Source organism: Hordeum vulgare, chromosome 3H, assembly GCF_904849725.1.
Source record: "Hordeum vulgare subsp. vulgare chromosome 3H, MorexV3_pseudomolecules_assembly, whole genome shotgun sequence".
Taxonomy (NCBI): domain Eukaryota; kingdom Viridiplantae; phylum Streptophyta; class Magnoliopsida; order Poales; family Poaceae; genus Hordeum; species Hordeum vulgare.
This window is the reverse complement of record NC_058520.1, coordinates 177,647,961-177,664,281: the sequence shown is the minus strand read 5'-3', so window position 1 is coordinate 177,664,281 and position 16,321 is coordinate 177,647,961. Positions and strand designations below refer to the sequence as shown.

The 16,321-nt window shown below is 42.7% G+C and overlaps 1 protein-coding gene across 1 annotated transcript; it reads left to right on the top strand.

The window, feature by feature from the left end:
* The first annotated feature begins 5,984 nt into the window (after window positions 1-5,984).
* On the top strand, window positions 5,985-15,708 carry LOC123443417 (serine/threonine-protein kinase RUNKEL-like). Its single transcript, XM_045119770.1, has 10 exons — window positions 5,985-6,227; window positions 6,383-6,472; window positions 8,327-8,379; window positions 8,543-8,618; window positions 9,957-10,018; window positions 10,105-10,183; window positions 10,279-10,338; window positions 10,432-12,009; window positions 13,096-13,965; window positions 14,171-15,708. The coding sequence occupies exons 1-10, from the start codon at window positions 6,180-6,182 to the stop codon at window positions 15,287-15,289; spliced, it is 4,035 nt and encodes a 1,344-aa protein (XP_044975705.1). The 5' UTR covers window positions 5,985-6,179; the 3' UTR covers window positions 15,290-15,708.
* Window positions 15,709-16,321: the final 613 nt, after the last annotated feature.

Below are 16,321 nucleotides of genomic sequence, written 5' to 3'. Positions count from 1 at the left end.
ATTGGTATTCCCATCATGTGGTAGGAATTGCTAATCGTCTTTACATTGGATTTTGTGTTTCGTTTGTCTTCCTTGCCTCTTGTGGATCTATTTTAACATGTCTAGTGTTTTATATATATAGAGAAAGTGATGAACCCATCTTGTGCATTTTGTATTTAAATGCAAATTCTATATAATGCACATCCCTTGGGGGAGCTGTCCTATTTTCTTTAGAACACTCTCTTATTCGCCCATCATAAAATCTTTTGATCCCCATCAAGTGTGTGTTGATGGGAGGCAAGTCTTTCTCTTTATGATGCTTTGTTCCATCATGAAAATTTGTCGAGGGTTTGGTGTGTTGGAACCTAGCTCTCTTTTGGAAACTAGATACCTCGTGTTTGTTTTCCTTCAATTGGTATCTTGTTTCCTTTTATTTGGCATGTGTCAATGGATATCTCATTCCTTGAGATATCTTTTAATTGATATCCTTCAAGTGATAGGTTTTCGTTTGGTATCTTATTATCACTTTATACCTTGTCTTTTGGTGTATTATCAACTTTGTGTTGAGTTGATTCTTGAAAGCCTTGAGCATGCATATTTACTATATATAGCTTCTTTTTCTTGCTTTCTTACTTTGACCCAATATATAGGGGAAACTCCACCTTGTCATAAATTGGCTAAAGTGTGCATGAAATTCAAATTCATATCCTTGTGCACATATGTATGTGGAGTTTGTCCTATGTATTGTTGGTTTTCTAACTCTTTGGTCCCAATGAGCTTGGGCACCATTTTGTTTGTTTTGTTGTTCCAGGAACAATTGGAGTTGCGTTGGATGCTCGGCTCACCTACAAGGAAGGTGTTGAGACCATGTGATTATTGGAGCCAAGTTAGGATGATCAATGAACAACTATCTACTACATCAATCCATTGTTGTCTCGGTAACCAGTATCTACTTCATGCATTCATTTCTTGCAAAGGCCCAAACCTGTCTTTTCTTTTCCAGGTTGCATCATGGCATGAATCTCTTGATTCGTTCTTGTAGTACTTACTTCCTTTCTCAAAGCATCCAAACGATGATGTCTTATTGCTAGTTGGGATGTCTTTGATGTTCGTATGTTGGAATTTCATATTGTACAATAAGAAAATATTAGGCCATGTGCTATGCTTCCAAGCAAAGATCTTATTGATATATTTATGACTTCCTTTTGGATATCTTGTTTGTTCCTTCTTGTAACCATTTCGTGTGTACATCCTTCTTTGTGGATATATATCATCATGATTGTCTTCTACTTAGAATCTTTTGCACATGAGAGAAGTTACATCTCTAATTGATATCCTCTTTTCTTTCACGTTCACCGTTGCATTTCCTTTTTTAGTTTTGGTGGCTTCGTGAAAGGATTTTGTATTGAGTGTGTATCTTATTTTCCTACATCTTGACACACTCTTTGGCCGTGAAGATTATTTTTCCTCATGCTTGTCTTGATGAGGGTTTTTCCATTTCGATTGGTATTCTTACTCTTGACAAGGTTCTTATTTCCTATCTTCACCATGGGTTGTCACAAGCATTGGTTCTTATTTTGTTTATTAGTAAGCTTGTGAACCCATTTTCTATTATGTGTGTGTGGGAATGATATGTCTTTCACTTTGTTTCCCATTTCATCAAGACTATGTTGATGAGTAATGCTCATCCTTATCTTAGTCTTCTCAAGTGCTTTGCCATGACTCACACACATTATTTTGGTTGAGCCTATTCTTAAGTTGCTTCTTTTACATGTTGCTCAACCATTTGTTTTGTGCAAGTGATATGCTTATTGTCTCATCTATCTTCTTGCACTCGTTGTGTGTTTTTATTAATTTTGGGGCAGCAAAGATCCTATTTTGTGCACTTGTATCAAATACAAAAATCTATTATTAGTGCACAAATCATGGGGAGCTTCTCTAGTTTTGATAAAACACTCCTTTGCCTTTATCATAGTATCTTTTATTCATGTGGTCCGAAGGACCATGTGATTGTTTGTTCCATATGGTATCTTTTGATTGATTGCTTCTATTTTGTATGTCTTTGTGCCATACGATCCTTCTTTTTGCAATCTTTGGGTCCTCAATATAGTTTGTTTTCCTCCAACTACTTATCATTGTATTTGTGTATTTCTTTGCACTCATTTGCTGAGAAGTACACACTTTTTGGAGGACCACCTACTATATTGGCTTTCTAAACTTTTCGTCCATTTTGGCAATCGATGCCAATGGGGGAGAAGTTTAGAGAGTTTACTTTGGATATGTTTAGAGGGTTTTGTTTTTTATTGCGTAAGCATTTACATCTTGCACGCATGCATTATTGCTTTGTATGTGTGCGCTTGGTTATGCTTATTTCCTTATATAAACTCTTTTGAAGTGGTTGTCATCAATTACCAAAATGGGGGAGATTGTTAGAGCATATATCTCCATATGTGGTTTTGGTAATTGATGACAATTCCTATGGACTAATGGTTGCCTTAAGTTATATTTATAGGATTTGTCCATATGCACTTCTTGAAGTCCATCTGTTGGGTTCAAGGAGTTTATATGATGACCAAGGTGGTATTCAAGGTATTATCCAAAGAATGGTCATAGAGACACAAGGTTGATCAAGATCGTCAGACAAAGAGTAAATCAAGATGATCAACACACAAAGCGTAGAAGATGTACCGAGAGGGATCAAGTGATCCCATGGTATGGTAAGCATTGTCCAGTACATATTTGTATACTAACCCATGCTCTTCTTGAGAGTTCTGTGTGGGGTTAGGTGTGTTTCCATGGGCTTGCGTCAAGAGGAATATCTCATACAACCCATGGAGGATGACGTCAAGTGATGGAGGATGGTGGCAATGGACTTGTGAAGATATGCTGAAGAGCGGCTCACCCGTAGTGTGTATGGGGGGGGGGCAATCAACTAGTCTTCATCAAGCCAACGCAAGCAAGAAAGGTGGTCCATCTTGAGGAAGCCAAGATCATCGTCATCTACCTCAAGAGGACGAGGTGCAAGGTATAGGGCCCTTAATAGGTTTTTCTGTTTTAGGATAGATTGTCATACTGTCAAGGGGGGCTCTCAAGTGAGTAGCTTGATCGTATCGTTCGTTGAGAGCTCAAACCATTTGCATCCTTCCATCATACTTCTTGATTCTTGTTTGGTATTTATCTTTGTGAGTTTTAGAGCTTATGGTCATCATCATGACACGCTCGAGTTCATCGAAAACGGAGTCCATATGCATCTTCTATGATGTTTTCGATGTTGGGAGTTTTTACCGGTCTTATTCAAAGAAGGGTTCTCGCCATTTTCTTATGATACTTTTATCACTTGCTTCTTATTGATATTTCTATCAATATTGTGTTAGCCCATGTCTTTAGCTTTCCAACAAACTTGGTTTCATTGAATTCAGAGTCCGTATGCGAAAGTTACAACAGTTTCAGTATCCAGCGGTAGTACCGCTCCTGGTGCCAGCGGTAGTACCGCTCTTGTAGCGGTAGTACCGCCCCCGGAGCGGTAGTAATTTTTTAGGGTAGTACCGCTCCGGGAGCGGTAGTACCGCTCCGACGGACTATTTTTTGCATCCTTTTTGGCCTCAGCATGGTTGGTGAACCTACCGAGCGGTAGTACCGCTCCATGAGCGGTAGTACCGCTCTGTGTGGGCTGTGAGGCTTAACGGTTAGATTTTTCCCCACCTATAAAAGGGCGTCTTCTTCCCCATTGAACCTTATCTCTTTAGCTCGTGTTCTTCCCCCATTGTTGACCTTCTTCGAGCTTGCTAACTCTCAATCCCTCCAATGATTCTTGCTAGTTCTTGAGGGAAAAGAGAGAGGAGATCTAGATCCACATTTCCACCAATCACTTTCTCCTCTAAGTGAGGGGAACCCCTTGGGTCTAGATCTTGGAGTTCTTCGTGTTCTTCTTTGTTCTTCCTCTCATTTTCCTCCCTAGCATTAGTTGCTTTGGTGGGATTTGGGAGAGAAGGACTTGGGCACTCCGTGTGCCCTTGCCATTGCATTAATTGCATCGGTTTGAGTTCTCCACGGTGGTACATGGAAGTGAAGTTTGAGAAGCTTATTACCTTTGGTACTTAGTACCCTAGATATTGTTCTTTGTGGATGCTTTGGCGTCCTAGAAGCTTGGTGGTGTTTTGAAGCTAAATCATTTTGGTGTAAAGCTCCGGGCAAGCGTCGGGGTCTCCAATTAGGTTGTGGAGATTGCCCCGAGCAATTTGTACGGGTACCGGTGACCGCCCCCAAGGTTTGCCATTTGTACGGGTTCGGTGACCACCCTCAAGGGTCTCTTAGTGGAATCACGACATCTTGCATTGTGCGAGGACGTGAGGAGATTACGGTGGCCTTAGTGGCATCTTGGGGAGCATTGTGCCTCCACACCGTTCCAACGGAGATTAGCATCCGCAAGGGTGTGAACTTCGGGATACATCATCGTCTCCGCGTGCCTCGATTATCTCTTACCCGAACCCTTTACTTATGCACTTTACTTTGTGATAGCCATATTGTTTATTGTCATATATCTTGCTATCACTTAGTTGTTTATCTTGCTTAGCATAAGTTGTTGGTGCACATATGTGAGCCTAGTTGTTGTAGGTTTTGTGCTTGATAAATTAAACGGTAGTTTTATTCCGCATTTGTTCAAGCCTAAATCGTAATTATTTTAAAGCGCCTATTCACCCCCCTCTAGGCGACATCCACGTCCTTTCACACGGGCCGACATGGCATGGTCGAATTCCCGCCACTTTTGGCGTGTTGGTATGTGTGCCCTCCGCTGGCATGTGTGCCAACATGAACTGCATGGTGGTTTTAATGTAGGCTGACAACGTATGCTAGCCGCTGGCATGATGCCGACATGAACTCTTGGACGTTGACATGCTAGCCTGTTTAATCTAACTGTGCGAACATACATGGGTCGCCAGCGTTGGGCGCGCGGCTGATCCAAAAAGAAAAGCGGGCGGACGCGGAGCGGGCGACCGACCCAAATAGACAAAAAGCGAACAAAATCACCGTCCTTTTGAGTCGGCTGGTTGGAGTTGCTCTTGGTCTCTCGAAGATGCTCATAGAAATAGGATGTGCGTGCGTGTGTTCATAAGGATGAGTGTATGTTCGTATATGTGAGCAACTTCAATTGTACTCTGTAAAAAAAAGTCACTATGGCACGATTAGAGATGCCCTAATCGTTTTTTGACCACAATTTTTCATCGTGTGTTGAAGATGCTCGTGTATGTAATAAAGATCAAATGCACGGTCTCAGATGAAAGAATTACAGCCAAACTGAAGCAAATCTGGCCAAACGGGTCGTGCCTGACGGGCCAGCCCGACTGCCCACAGGCCAGGCACGAGATGTGCCCGGTCTGGCATGGGCTAATCGTGCCCAGGCCAGGCACGAGCATGCCATGGGCCGTGCCCGGGCCGCCACCCCGAGCCCGCGTGCCAGCACGACACGACACGATTAACGTGAGCCGGCCCGTGGCACGGCACGGCCCGCTTGGCATGGCATGGCACGAGAGCATCGAGGAGATGGGGGAGCAGGGGCGGCCGACCGTTGGCGTTGGCGCGGGGTGCCGGACCATTGGCACGGGGGAGCGGGGCAGGGCGCTAGCTGGTTGGGGTGGGGCGAGGGACGGGAGTAGTCGTTGGTGCGGGGGGAGCGAGCCAGGGCGCCAGCCAGCCGGGATTGGGAGGGATTAGCTATAGGATTAGATGGGTTTAGAAGGAATTAGGAGGGATTTTTAATACATAATTTATATTTTTGATTAGAGAAAAAAAAGCATTAAAGAACGTGTCGTGTTTGGGCCTGATAGCGTAGCACACGGGCCGGAACAACACGTCTCGTTTACTAATCAGGTCCAGACGTGCAGTGCCGTGTCACGCACGATTTTGACGGGCCGGCCCGGCAGGCCGTGCCGGGCGGGCCGGCCCGTTTGGCCAGGTATGAGCTCAAGACGACGAAACGATAGAAAATTCGAAAATCAACAGGAGCGCCTCCTCCGAAACCGAAAGCTCCAAACTAGCCGAGCGGCGGCCATCTCAAATCGAAATCCCGCTCCTTATCTCTCTCTCCCCCCGTTCCGCTCCGCTCCCCCCGCCGGCCTCAGATCACAAGCCCTAACCTAGCCGGAGACCAGAGGAGGAGCCCTCCTCTTCCTCCTCCCCCCTCCAGCTGTTGCTGCTCCGCCATGAATAACTTCCACGTCTACGAGGCCATTGGCCGCGGCAAGCACTCGGTAACCCTCCGCCCCATTCTCTCCCGTCTCCGTCGGTCCCGCCCCCCTTTTCCGGACTCGGATCCGCCCGTATCTGGCCGGGGCTGGCTCGAATGCGATGGATCTCTGATTGTTTCTGTTTTTTTTTTTTTTTTTGGGCGGGGTTGTGGCGGAAGACTGTCTACAAAGGGCGGAAGAAGAAAACCATCGAGTACTTCGCTGTCAAGAGCGTCGACAAGTCGCAGCGCTCCAAGGTCCTCAACGAGGTGAGCCAGCCCCTCTCTCACTCCTACCGGAACGCTCTTGACCCCGCCGCGTCGATTTTGGGGGTTGCGGCGTTTGCATCTTGTTTAGGAGCGGCTACTTGGTCTGGCGACTTGTATTCACGTGCGAGTGCGTGTATGTCGCGATTCGCATAATTTACTTGATAGATCTTCCGTGGCTTCGTGTTGAGGCTTGGCAAACGTCAGTATTTGACTAATTGTTGTTTGCCGAATCATTTCTGATTTCTGGTTAGTGTTTTGCTTGAGAAATGATGCAGTATGAAGGGGAAACTGCCCCAAGCTAGATGTAACCGTGACTAAGATAATGATAAGCTTGACGTGCTTAATGCGCTGCTGTTTTTATCTTGCCACAATTCTTATTTTCAAGTGCTGGACGAACATGAACTTCCTAATAATTTTGCACATAGGTTGTTTCTCATACCCAATTATAGAAGAGATGTTCCCATGAAGACAAGTTACAACATGTGCTCACTAATAATGAATGTTGTTGACTTAATATTGGCACAGGGCGGTCTCCAGGAATTCGGGACCCCGGTGCGAAAAAGAAAATGAGGCCCTAACATTTGAAAAAAATAACTCAAGCATAATCACTTAATTATATAATTTAACTTTATGCTATGTCGTACAATGTTTAGAAAATTCTCAAGTATCAATGCAAAATACTAAAACCAATAAACTGATCTCATACTCTATTGAAAAGTGTCATTCGTCTTGTGTACCTTGAAATAAAATCTTCAATTATTTTCAAGTGCTATTGTCGCCAAACCATTGAGTCTTTCTTGTGTCATCGTATAAAATATAGCTTGATCAACCACTTGCAGAAAATAATTGACTATAAATGACTTCTCTGCAGATTGTGAAAGATTTATGAACCAAACAAAGTATATCAATGAATTTGAACTGATAAACTAGATGAACTATAGGCTTGTAACCTGTATAGATAGTTAGAATATAAAAGATATAACATTGATTTTGGCCTTGGACGAGCGACTATTGTCTACTGAATATCTCGAATCTGTGACAACTTCTGAAACTGTTGTACAACTTGCAAGTTAGTTTTATCAAAATTAGCTAGAGAAAAAGGGAGGATTGTAGGGCACCGCACCGGTTTGCCATCTGTTTGGCTGCACCGCGGCAGCGTCGGTCGTCGCGGCGGCAGTTCTGCTTCCGACTGTCTTTGGGCTAGTTGCAGAAGCGATCACCATCGGTGATTCAGTTGAAGCGAAAAGATGGGAAGCCAATTAGCGAAGGGATTAGGGAACGAACAAACGACGGAAGTCACGGAACCTACGTGCGTTGCGCTTGCCGTTTTGTTTATTGATCAGATGGATCGACACAACGAGGCAGTGTACACTCTCCTACATGCATATTGATTGAACCATTGAGCGGACCAAGCCCAAAGGGCAGTACTTCAGGCGACAGAGTAAATATTGGGCCAAAAATATTTTTTTCAGACTAATACATAGTATATGGACCCTATTTGCCCCCCCCCCCCCTGGATTTTGGGGGCCCTGTGCGAGCGCACACCTCGCACAGACCCTTCAACGGCCCTGTATTGGCAAATGCTGTTCTTTCATTGGGTTTTTACTTAGTTTTTTTCATTGTCCTCCCAAGGACCTGTTTTTCTTTTGGATGTGCCTTTGTCTCTCTGAGCAACTGTTCAGGGGTAAATATCAGTAAGGTAGATAAATTGTTACCAGAGAGAGAATCATTCTCAAGCTTCGTAAGCATTCTTAGATGTTCTATCAAAAGTTTAATCAATGCTTATGCACATAATTTGTTTATTTTTTGATTTGTGCCTTTGTGCTAATGATGCTTTTCAACTTATCTTTGCAGGTCCGGATGCTTCATTCTTTAGATCATCCAAATGTCCTGAAATTTTTCTCTTGGTAAATTTCTAGGGATTTGTATTAACTTTTGCTTTGGCCTGTGCTAATTTGCATTATAGCAATGCCAAACACTTTGCTATTCTTGTTGAGGTTATCCTTATTGTACACTTAACATTTGACCATCCTGGTGTATACCATAACTATGTCTTGCTTCTTTCCCTAGGTATGAAACTTCAGCACATTTCTGGCTAGTATTGGAATATTGTGTCGGTGGAGACCTCAAGGGCTTGCTTGAGCAGGTATCTTGCTTACTCTTTTAAACAATGTATGTATTTCTCTAATTTTAAGAAGGGAACACAAAGCATCCACTTGCATACTCCCTCCGTCCGGTGAAGAGTGTACGTTTGGCTTTAAAATTTGTCCACAAAAGAGTGTACTTTTATCTTCCCAATGCACTATAAAGTAGAAAGAATGTCTCTCTCTCATCACACGGTAATCAAGACCAATAACATTCTACACATAGTCTCCTTAATTTCTACATGCACTTAGCTCATTGGGGGTTGGGTATAAAGAGGAGAGAGATGATGACTTGCACCTTTCCAATGCATTTTTTACTTCACTTCATAATTTGTCCTAAAATGTCTACATGTACACTTTTCACCGGACGGAGGGAGTAATGTTTGTAATCGATATATTCTGCAGATATCACAGATTAGTGAGAAAAAACTGCACCTAAAGTTTAGGAGCTTGGAAGATTTGAACTAGAAGTACATGAAACGAAACCTAACGTTTTCATTAGCTTTTAGGAAAATTCCACATGAAACTTTATATGACAACTTGCTAATTGCTATTCCAAGAGGAATAGACGTTTCACACAATCTTGTTATTATTGTATTTATAACCGTGTAACTTCAATCTGACAAGTTGAAGTTGTGAATGCTACTAAAACTATTTTTGCTTGAGCAAACTATTTGTCATTACATTGAAGTATGGTCAGCCCGAACCAGCTGCTTTTATGATCTTACTTGTAGCATTTACGGTTTTAATACTTTCTGTTCATGCATTCTCGCTTGTGCTCCACTTGGAAAATAATTTGACAATTAACTGCTTCAAGATGGGAAACTGGACCATTTTTTCCACTTGGAAACACTCAACGCGCCCTGCATATTCTTTGACTCTTGAGAAATGCTTGACTTATTTGCTACTTGATAATGCTGCTCTATTGTTTTTAGTAGTGTATTGTATTGTTGTGGCACAAAGCTTTTGCAAGCCTGTTTATCAGTACTTGCTTGTCATCCTAGACAACACGTGTTGATAATGGCGACCCACACAATTCTCTGGTGGTTGTTTGTGTTCCAGAGACCTGTTGCGTGAGTAGATATGCAGACCTTTTACTATATGTAACATCATTGAAGACAAAATGCTACCCCATTTTTCTGCTTGCTTGTCATCCTACAAACACGTGTTTGTAAGGGCGATCCACACAATTCTCTGTGGTGCTTGTTTGTGTTCCAGAGACCTGTTGTGTGACATATGCAGACCTTTTACTATATGTAACATCAGTGAAGACAAATGCCACTCCATTTTTCTGCCTGCTTTGCCTTTATGTATTTTGTCTCATATCTATTTTCATGCAGGATAAGAAGCTACCTGAAAGTGCCATGCATGACCTGGCTTATGATCTTGTCAAGGCCCTCCTGTAAAGTTTCTTTGGTAACCTCGTTTCAATATACTTATTTGTGTTATGCGTGGACTTCGATTGACTGAAAACATGTTGGGTGTTAGGTTCTTGCATTCACAAGGAATTATATATTGTGATCTGAAGCCATCTAACATTCTACTGGACGAGTTTGGATGCATGAAGGTAATCAGTAGACCACTGTGAATATGTAAATACAGTGACAGCAAAGGAACAGAAAATTGCTGGGAACTAACAGTAATTTCCCCTTATTGTTCTAGCTGTGTGATTTTGGATTAGCAAGGCGTTTAAAGGACATTGAGAAGACTGATCCTGGAGATGTGAGGTTCCATTTCCTTTTCTTCAAGCATTTTGTATCGTTTCGTTTTATCTTATTTTAATGATTTTCCTCGGTCTGAACACATGGCCTTTAGGTGCCACAACCTATGAGGGGGACACCATGTTACATGGCTCCTGAGTTGTTCCAAGAGGGAGGGGTCCATTCGTATGCTTCTGATTTCTGGGCCCTTGGTTGTGTGCTATATGAATGCTATGCAGGAAGACCTCCTTTCGTGGGCCGTGAATTTACCCAGTTGGTCAAATCCATACTTTCAGAGCCTGCACCACCTTTACCTGATAACTCGTCAAGGTCTTTCCAGAATCTGATCAACTGCTTACTCATGAAAGACCCAGCTGAAAGACTACAGTGGTCTGAACTATGTGCACACAACTTTTGGAGAAACAGTATGCCAATGATTCCTTTACCTCCTCAACCTGCCTTCGACAACATGGTTGGACTTCCCACTACACCTTATTTATCTGAGCGAAATGATGATAAACCCTCCAGACAGCTGACGCCACCCAAGACTCGTGAACACCTACGCAAGAAAGATGAAAATTCTGCCAAGGTGTTCACAACCCCTGTTAAGAATGTGCAAACTGGAAAGAAAAATAATGCCAAACCTTGTAAGGCTGATGGTTTGAAGGGTGTAAATGTCCTTAGAATGTCTCGCATAGCTAAGAAAAATTTGCAAAGGGAAAAGGACAAGGAGAACTACAGGCGTCCTCCCACAGAAACAGATGAAAATGAGGCTGAAGTTAAGATAGAAAATAATGACATGGAGCTTGATTTCGGTGAAAATCCAGAAGGTGATACACCTGATGATAATGATGCATCAGATAATGCTGGATCCACAGCAGATGAAAAACATACAGCTGAAGGAACTGATGGCAATGAAGAGAACTGCATAAATCAGGTGGATATGCTCACGGATGAGTGTTCTATTAAGCCTGATACCATGTTGAAAGCTGGGCAGAACTGCTCAGAGAATCTTGATGTGGTGGCCACTCCACCTAGTTTCTGTATGAGGAAAGCACGTCCAAAGATAACATCTGGTGCCGCAACGGGTTCTGAGCCGTCTAACATCTTTGAAGCATTCTGGCATCCAACAGATCTTGCAGTTAAACCAGTTATGCCCAGTAAAAAGGGAGATAAAGCTACCGAGGCTGTCCCTGTGCTTCCTTTTGAAGCTCTTCCTGCTGCTGATTACATCAGGTTACCACGAGAACAGATGAATGCATTCAATAGCCAGATAATTCAGAGTTTGAGTGGGTCTTTTCAGGTTTCAGAGAAACAGAATATCATCAGATACCTGGAGTTGTTAAGCATGAACTCTGATGCTGCAAATGTAATCACCAATGGCCCAATTATGTCGCTGCTTATAAAAATGCTTCGACTATCAAAGACTTCAGTCTTGCGTGTCCAGGTTGCTTCACTTATGGGACTGTTGATACGCTACTCCACTATCCTTGATGCGGAGCTAGCTAGTTCAGGAATTGTTAATGCCTTGTCAGATGGCTTAAGGGACCGGCACGATAAACTGAGGAGATTCTGTATGGCAACACTTGGAGAATTACTGTTCTACATATCAACTCAATCTGATCAGGATAGCAAAGAAAGCAATGCCCAAGAGTCTCCTATGAAGGACAACAAATCTGGTGCTTTGTGGCAGGTTAGAAACTCCAAATGAAAAATGTGCTCTACATGTTTATTTGCATGTCAGTGGTTGATTTACTTGGACATACCTCGTATTACCCTATACTGCATCCCGCTGTGAAAAGATAAGTTGTGCCGGTAAGATATTGGGAATTAGATTCCAACATCTTTAATAGTTGGTACGGATTCTTCTATAGGAGCATATTCTCTTTGCCCACCATAATGGTACTGCAGCAGAAATTTATTAGAAGTTGAATGTATATTAACTGCAAGAACTAATTTGCACACATATACATAAACTAGCGTGTAGCCCACATTAGATATTTTAGTGAGTTCATTTTGAAATATTTATAGATAAAATTTGTGTTTTAAACATAGAGTTGCAAAGTTCAAATGCTGTTGAAGTGCGTAAAAAATTGAAATGTTAAATTTTGGTACATTAGTGTTCTAGCATAGTTAAGGCAATTACAATTGTCACATCTTTTGGGAAGTTACAGACTAAATTTTATAACATGTGATAATCATTATGCTTCTGTTCATTCCTATTAATTATTAATATATTTTACCATGAAGAAACATTATTTTAAGGGATGTTTCTTTCCACAGCAAGACATTTTTTCACCAAAGGATGTGTTTTTCCATAAATAGACATTCGTTCACCAGGGGATGTGTCTTTCAACTAAAGGTCATGACTTTTCGTAGGCCCAACTGTTAATATCTAAGACGATCCTCAATATAATCCAACAACTACAATTTCTGGGGTGATGTGGCTTAACGTGGATGCTGCATTAGGAGTCGGTTTTAGATTGAAGAGGGAAGGAATATCCCTAGATAGTTGATACTGACTTCATGTTCCAATACATGCTCTTTTCTTTATTTATGTGTCTAGGCAAATGCTTATTATGAATGTGTGCGTTGAGCTTTTGCAGTTATTATAAGTACATAAAAGAGTATGTATTAGAACATGAAGATATTTATATAAATATCTTAGTTTTATGTGGTCATGTAGCCTAGATATACATATGAGTGGCTCCTTTCTTTGATTTGCAGCTACAAATTCAAACTACTGTCTTCTCATGATTTAACTTGGCAAACTCTGCAGGTCCCTAGTTCTGTAATCGCACTGGTCTCATCTATCTTGCGTAAAGGGGAAGACGATCTAGCCCAGCTTTATGCCTTACGGACCATTGATAATATATGTAGCCAAGGGACAGATTGGACATCACGGTTTGCTTCCCAAGATGTAATTGGTCATCTTTGCTACATCTATAAAGCAACTGGGAAGCAGGAGAATACAAGGCTTATTGCAATTTCTTGTTTGAGCCGCCTAGCTCGATTCAGTTCGTCATGTACTCATTTAATACTGGAGAAGCTATCGTTCAAGGATATTGCATGCACACTCCTTAAGGGCAATCCACGTGAGCAACAGATAAGTCTGAATCTTCTGAACTCGGCATTAGGGAACAGTCATATCATACCAAATATGAGCCGCTATATTCTGTCATTAACCGAGGAGAAACAGTTGGTCCCTGGACTTATTTCTCTGATAGAACAGGGAGCTGACATTCTGCGTGGGAAAACCCTTCTATTTGTTGCTCTTCTTTGCAAGAACAGTCGAAGGTGGCTTCCACAATTCTTTTGCAATGCAAAGCTACTATCAGCTGTTGACAGATTGGGAAAGGAGAAGGATGGTTTCATTCATCAATGTACAGAAGCATTTGTTCAGTTAATTGCTTCGTTGGTCCCAGGCATTCTTGACACTGTATCCAGTGATATACAGCAGGTCATGGGTGGCAAACGTCATGGACCTATTATTGCTTTAACTGGACGTGCTCATCCAAAGAGCACAATTCATTTGTTCCCTGTCATCCTTCATCTTCTTGGGAGTGTATCCTTCAATCACAGAGTTGTGACAAGTCAAGTATTGCTCCAGTTGGCTAATCTTATGAAGATATTGGAGACACCATTTCAGGTATGGCCTGTAACTATCTGGACCCAACCTGATGAGAAAATATGGAGACCCTTCATTATATGTCTGTAGATCTGTATTGCAATGTCTAAAAGGAACTCATCTTAGTGTTGATGTTGTCTTGCCTTAACAGTCTTTGCATTACACAATGGGTTCACTAAACTTCCGTCTTTTGTGATAATTTCTGTACACTTTATTGTACTTCCAGGCTCGGGATGATTTCCAAATGACATTGCTGCGGGTTCTTGAGGCAGCTACGGAGGAGCCTTCTGTTATACTTAGGGAACACAAAATATTCACAAGTCGATTCCTTCCAAGCTTATCCATCTTATACAAGGGCAATAAAGATTGTGATGCCAGATTCCTGTGTTTGAAGATACTGTCTGATGTGATGATTGTGATCTTCAGTGATTCTTCATTCACTGCAGACGAACAATGTTTAGCTGACCTGAAAACAATCTCTCATAAATATTTTCTCCCAATGTACCCCTCATTTGCAGAGGATGAAGATCCAATACCTATGTATGCACAGAAACTTCTGGTAATGCTGATGGAACATGATTGTGTTAAGGTATCTGATATCCTGAATGAAGCGACAGTATCCCAGTGCTTTGAATTTTTGCTTGGAGATCTTTCAAATGCAAACGTAAGCAATGTCAAGCTTTGTTTTGCTCTGGCATCTGCTCCCGACATGGACTCCAATATTCTTTCGCAGCTTCAAGTTGTCAGAAGAATAGGGAATCTACTTGAGTTTGTGACTGCCAAAGATATGGATGATTTTCTGGAACCAACCTTGGAACTCTGCAGAGCTTTCATTATCCGTGGCACCGGCAGCAACAGAAGTATCGTCCTCACCAAAGAACCTGCACTCCTTGTTGATAGCGCCTTCAGCATGAGCGTTGCTGTTGATCAACAATCTTGCATCATGGACATATGCGACCTTGGTGGCAGTATGGGTATATTTCTGGAGGTGGTTGGAAATTCAGATCCACAGATAAGCGATTTGGCGTCAGACTGCGTGGTGTTGCTGCTCAAGGCAGCACCTCGGGAGGCCACAATGGGCTTGCTGACAAATCTTCCTAAACTGAGCGCTCTTCTGGACTTGTTGAAGCATGGCGCCTCCCTCCTGCTGGCTCGCCTGCTATACAGCCTAGCATTCTCTTGTAGGCAGTACCTGACACAAGGAATGATACTCTCAATATCAGTGCCAGCTCTGATGCGAGTAGAAGCGCTTGTCTCGTCTTTCAAGGGCTCACAGGATAGCTGTCTTGCTGATGCTGCTTCGTGTGTGGGTGCTGAACTGCAGCGCCTACCTCGCTGTGGTTGAGCAGAGATGTGGTGAAGGAGTTGGTCAGTTGGCTGGCATTACACAAGTGATCTTAATAGGAGGGTCTTGGTTTGGTATCTCTGGCGCCAAGTGTATCAGCAGGGCCATTGCCAGCCTCATCATCTTATAAGGCATGCTGCTGAACCCAGTTGCTACTGTCTGGCACCGGAGGATCTTTAAAAAAAAACTGTCTGGCACCGGAGTGCTGTCCGTGTGCAGGACACCGATGCATGCTATGTAATCTTTATCCGCGATGATGCGGGGCTGCTGTATATGGTACTTTTGGCCAAATCTGTATTTGCCTTGCCAGTTTTGGTTGGCATGTAGGTTTTCAGTTCCATGTAATTCCCTAGTTGCACATCATGATCATGTCTTATTTCAGTTACCAAGCAAGTGGAGGAAATTTCCATTTTTGTTGAGATCTCTGTACGAAGTCGGTAAGCAACTTTTGCTTCAGTAATGAAGTATGCAATTTATTTGTGGTTGGGTTTTGCCGGGCCCAGGTAGGCAAGAACACACGATGAGGCCAAAAGAGTTCAGCTTTCATGTTTTGATCAACTGTGGGTTGTTGCTTCCCCTGGGTGTGCATAGTGGAGCAGAGGCGACGAATAGTTCAGACTTTGACCATATCCTTTTGGCCAATCAATCTCTTGGGTCGGGTAGTCATCACCTTTCGACTCTCCACTCTCTAGGGGTGTTTTCCCACGCGGTTCACAGGATTTTGACGTATCACAGCAATCACAAGTCATTGCTCACATGCACCGAACGCGGATGCAGGTGTTTGTCCTGTACTACTACTTCAGAATCCGTCACTTCGAAAACGACCTCCAATGCGTTTTGATTTCTTCGTTGCAACTTGTAAACCCCCTCCCGACTTTATTGCTCTCGTTCACAGAATCAAAGAGGGAATGCGTTTTCCTAAAAGGAAGAGATAGAGGACGGGCTCCTTTTATTTTTGTCGTCGGGCAAGAGACGACGACTTAGGCCTTCCGTAATGCATCGTCTCTTAGCGTGGTATCCTAGGTACCGTTG

Bases quoted from the DNA above. Each gene is read 5' to 3' on its own strand.
- LOC123443417 (XM_045119770.1), top strand. From the start codon at position 6,180: ATGAATAACTTCCACGTCTACGAGGCCATTGGCCGCGGCAAGCACTCG. The intron at 6,473-8,326 runs GTGAGCCAGCCC...TTATCTTTGCAG, and splicing joins GCTCCAAGGTCCTCAACGAG to GTCCGGATGCTTCATTCTTT. The intron at 8,380-8,542 runs GTAAATTTCTAG...TTCTTTCCCTAG, and splicing joins GTCCTGAAATTTTTCTCTTG to GTATGAAACTTCAGCACATT.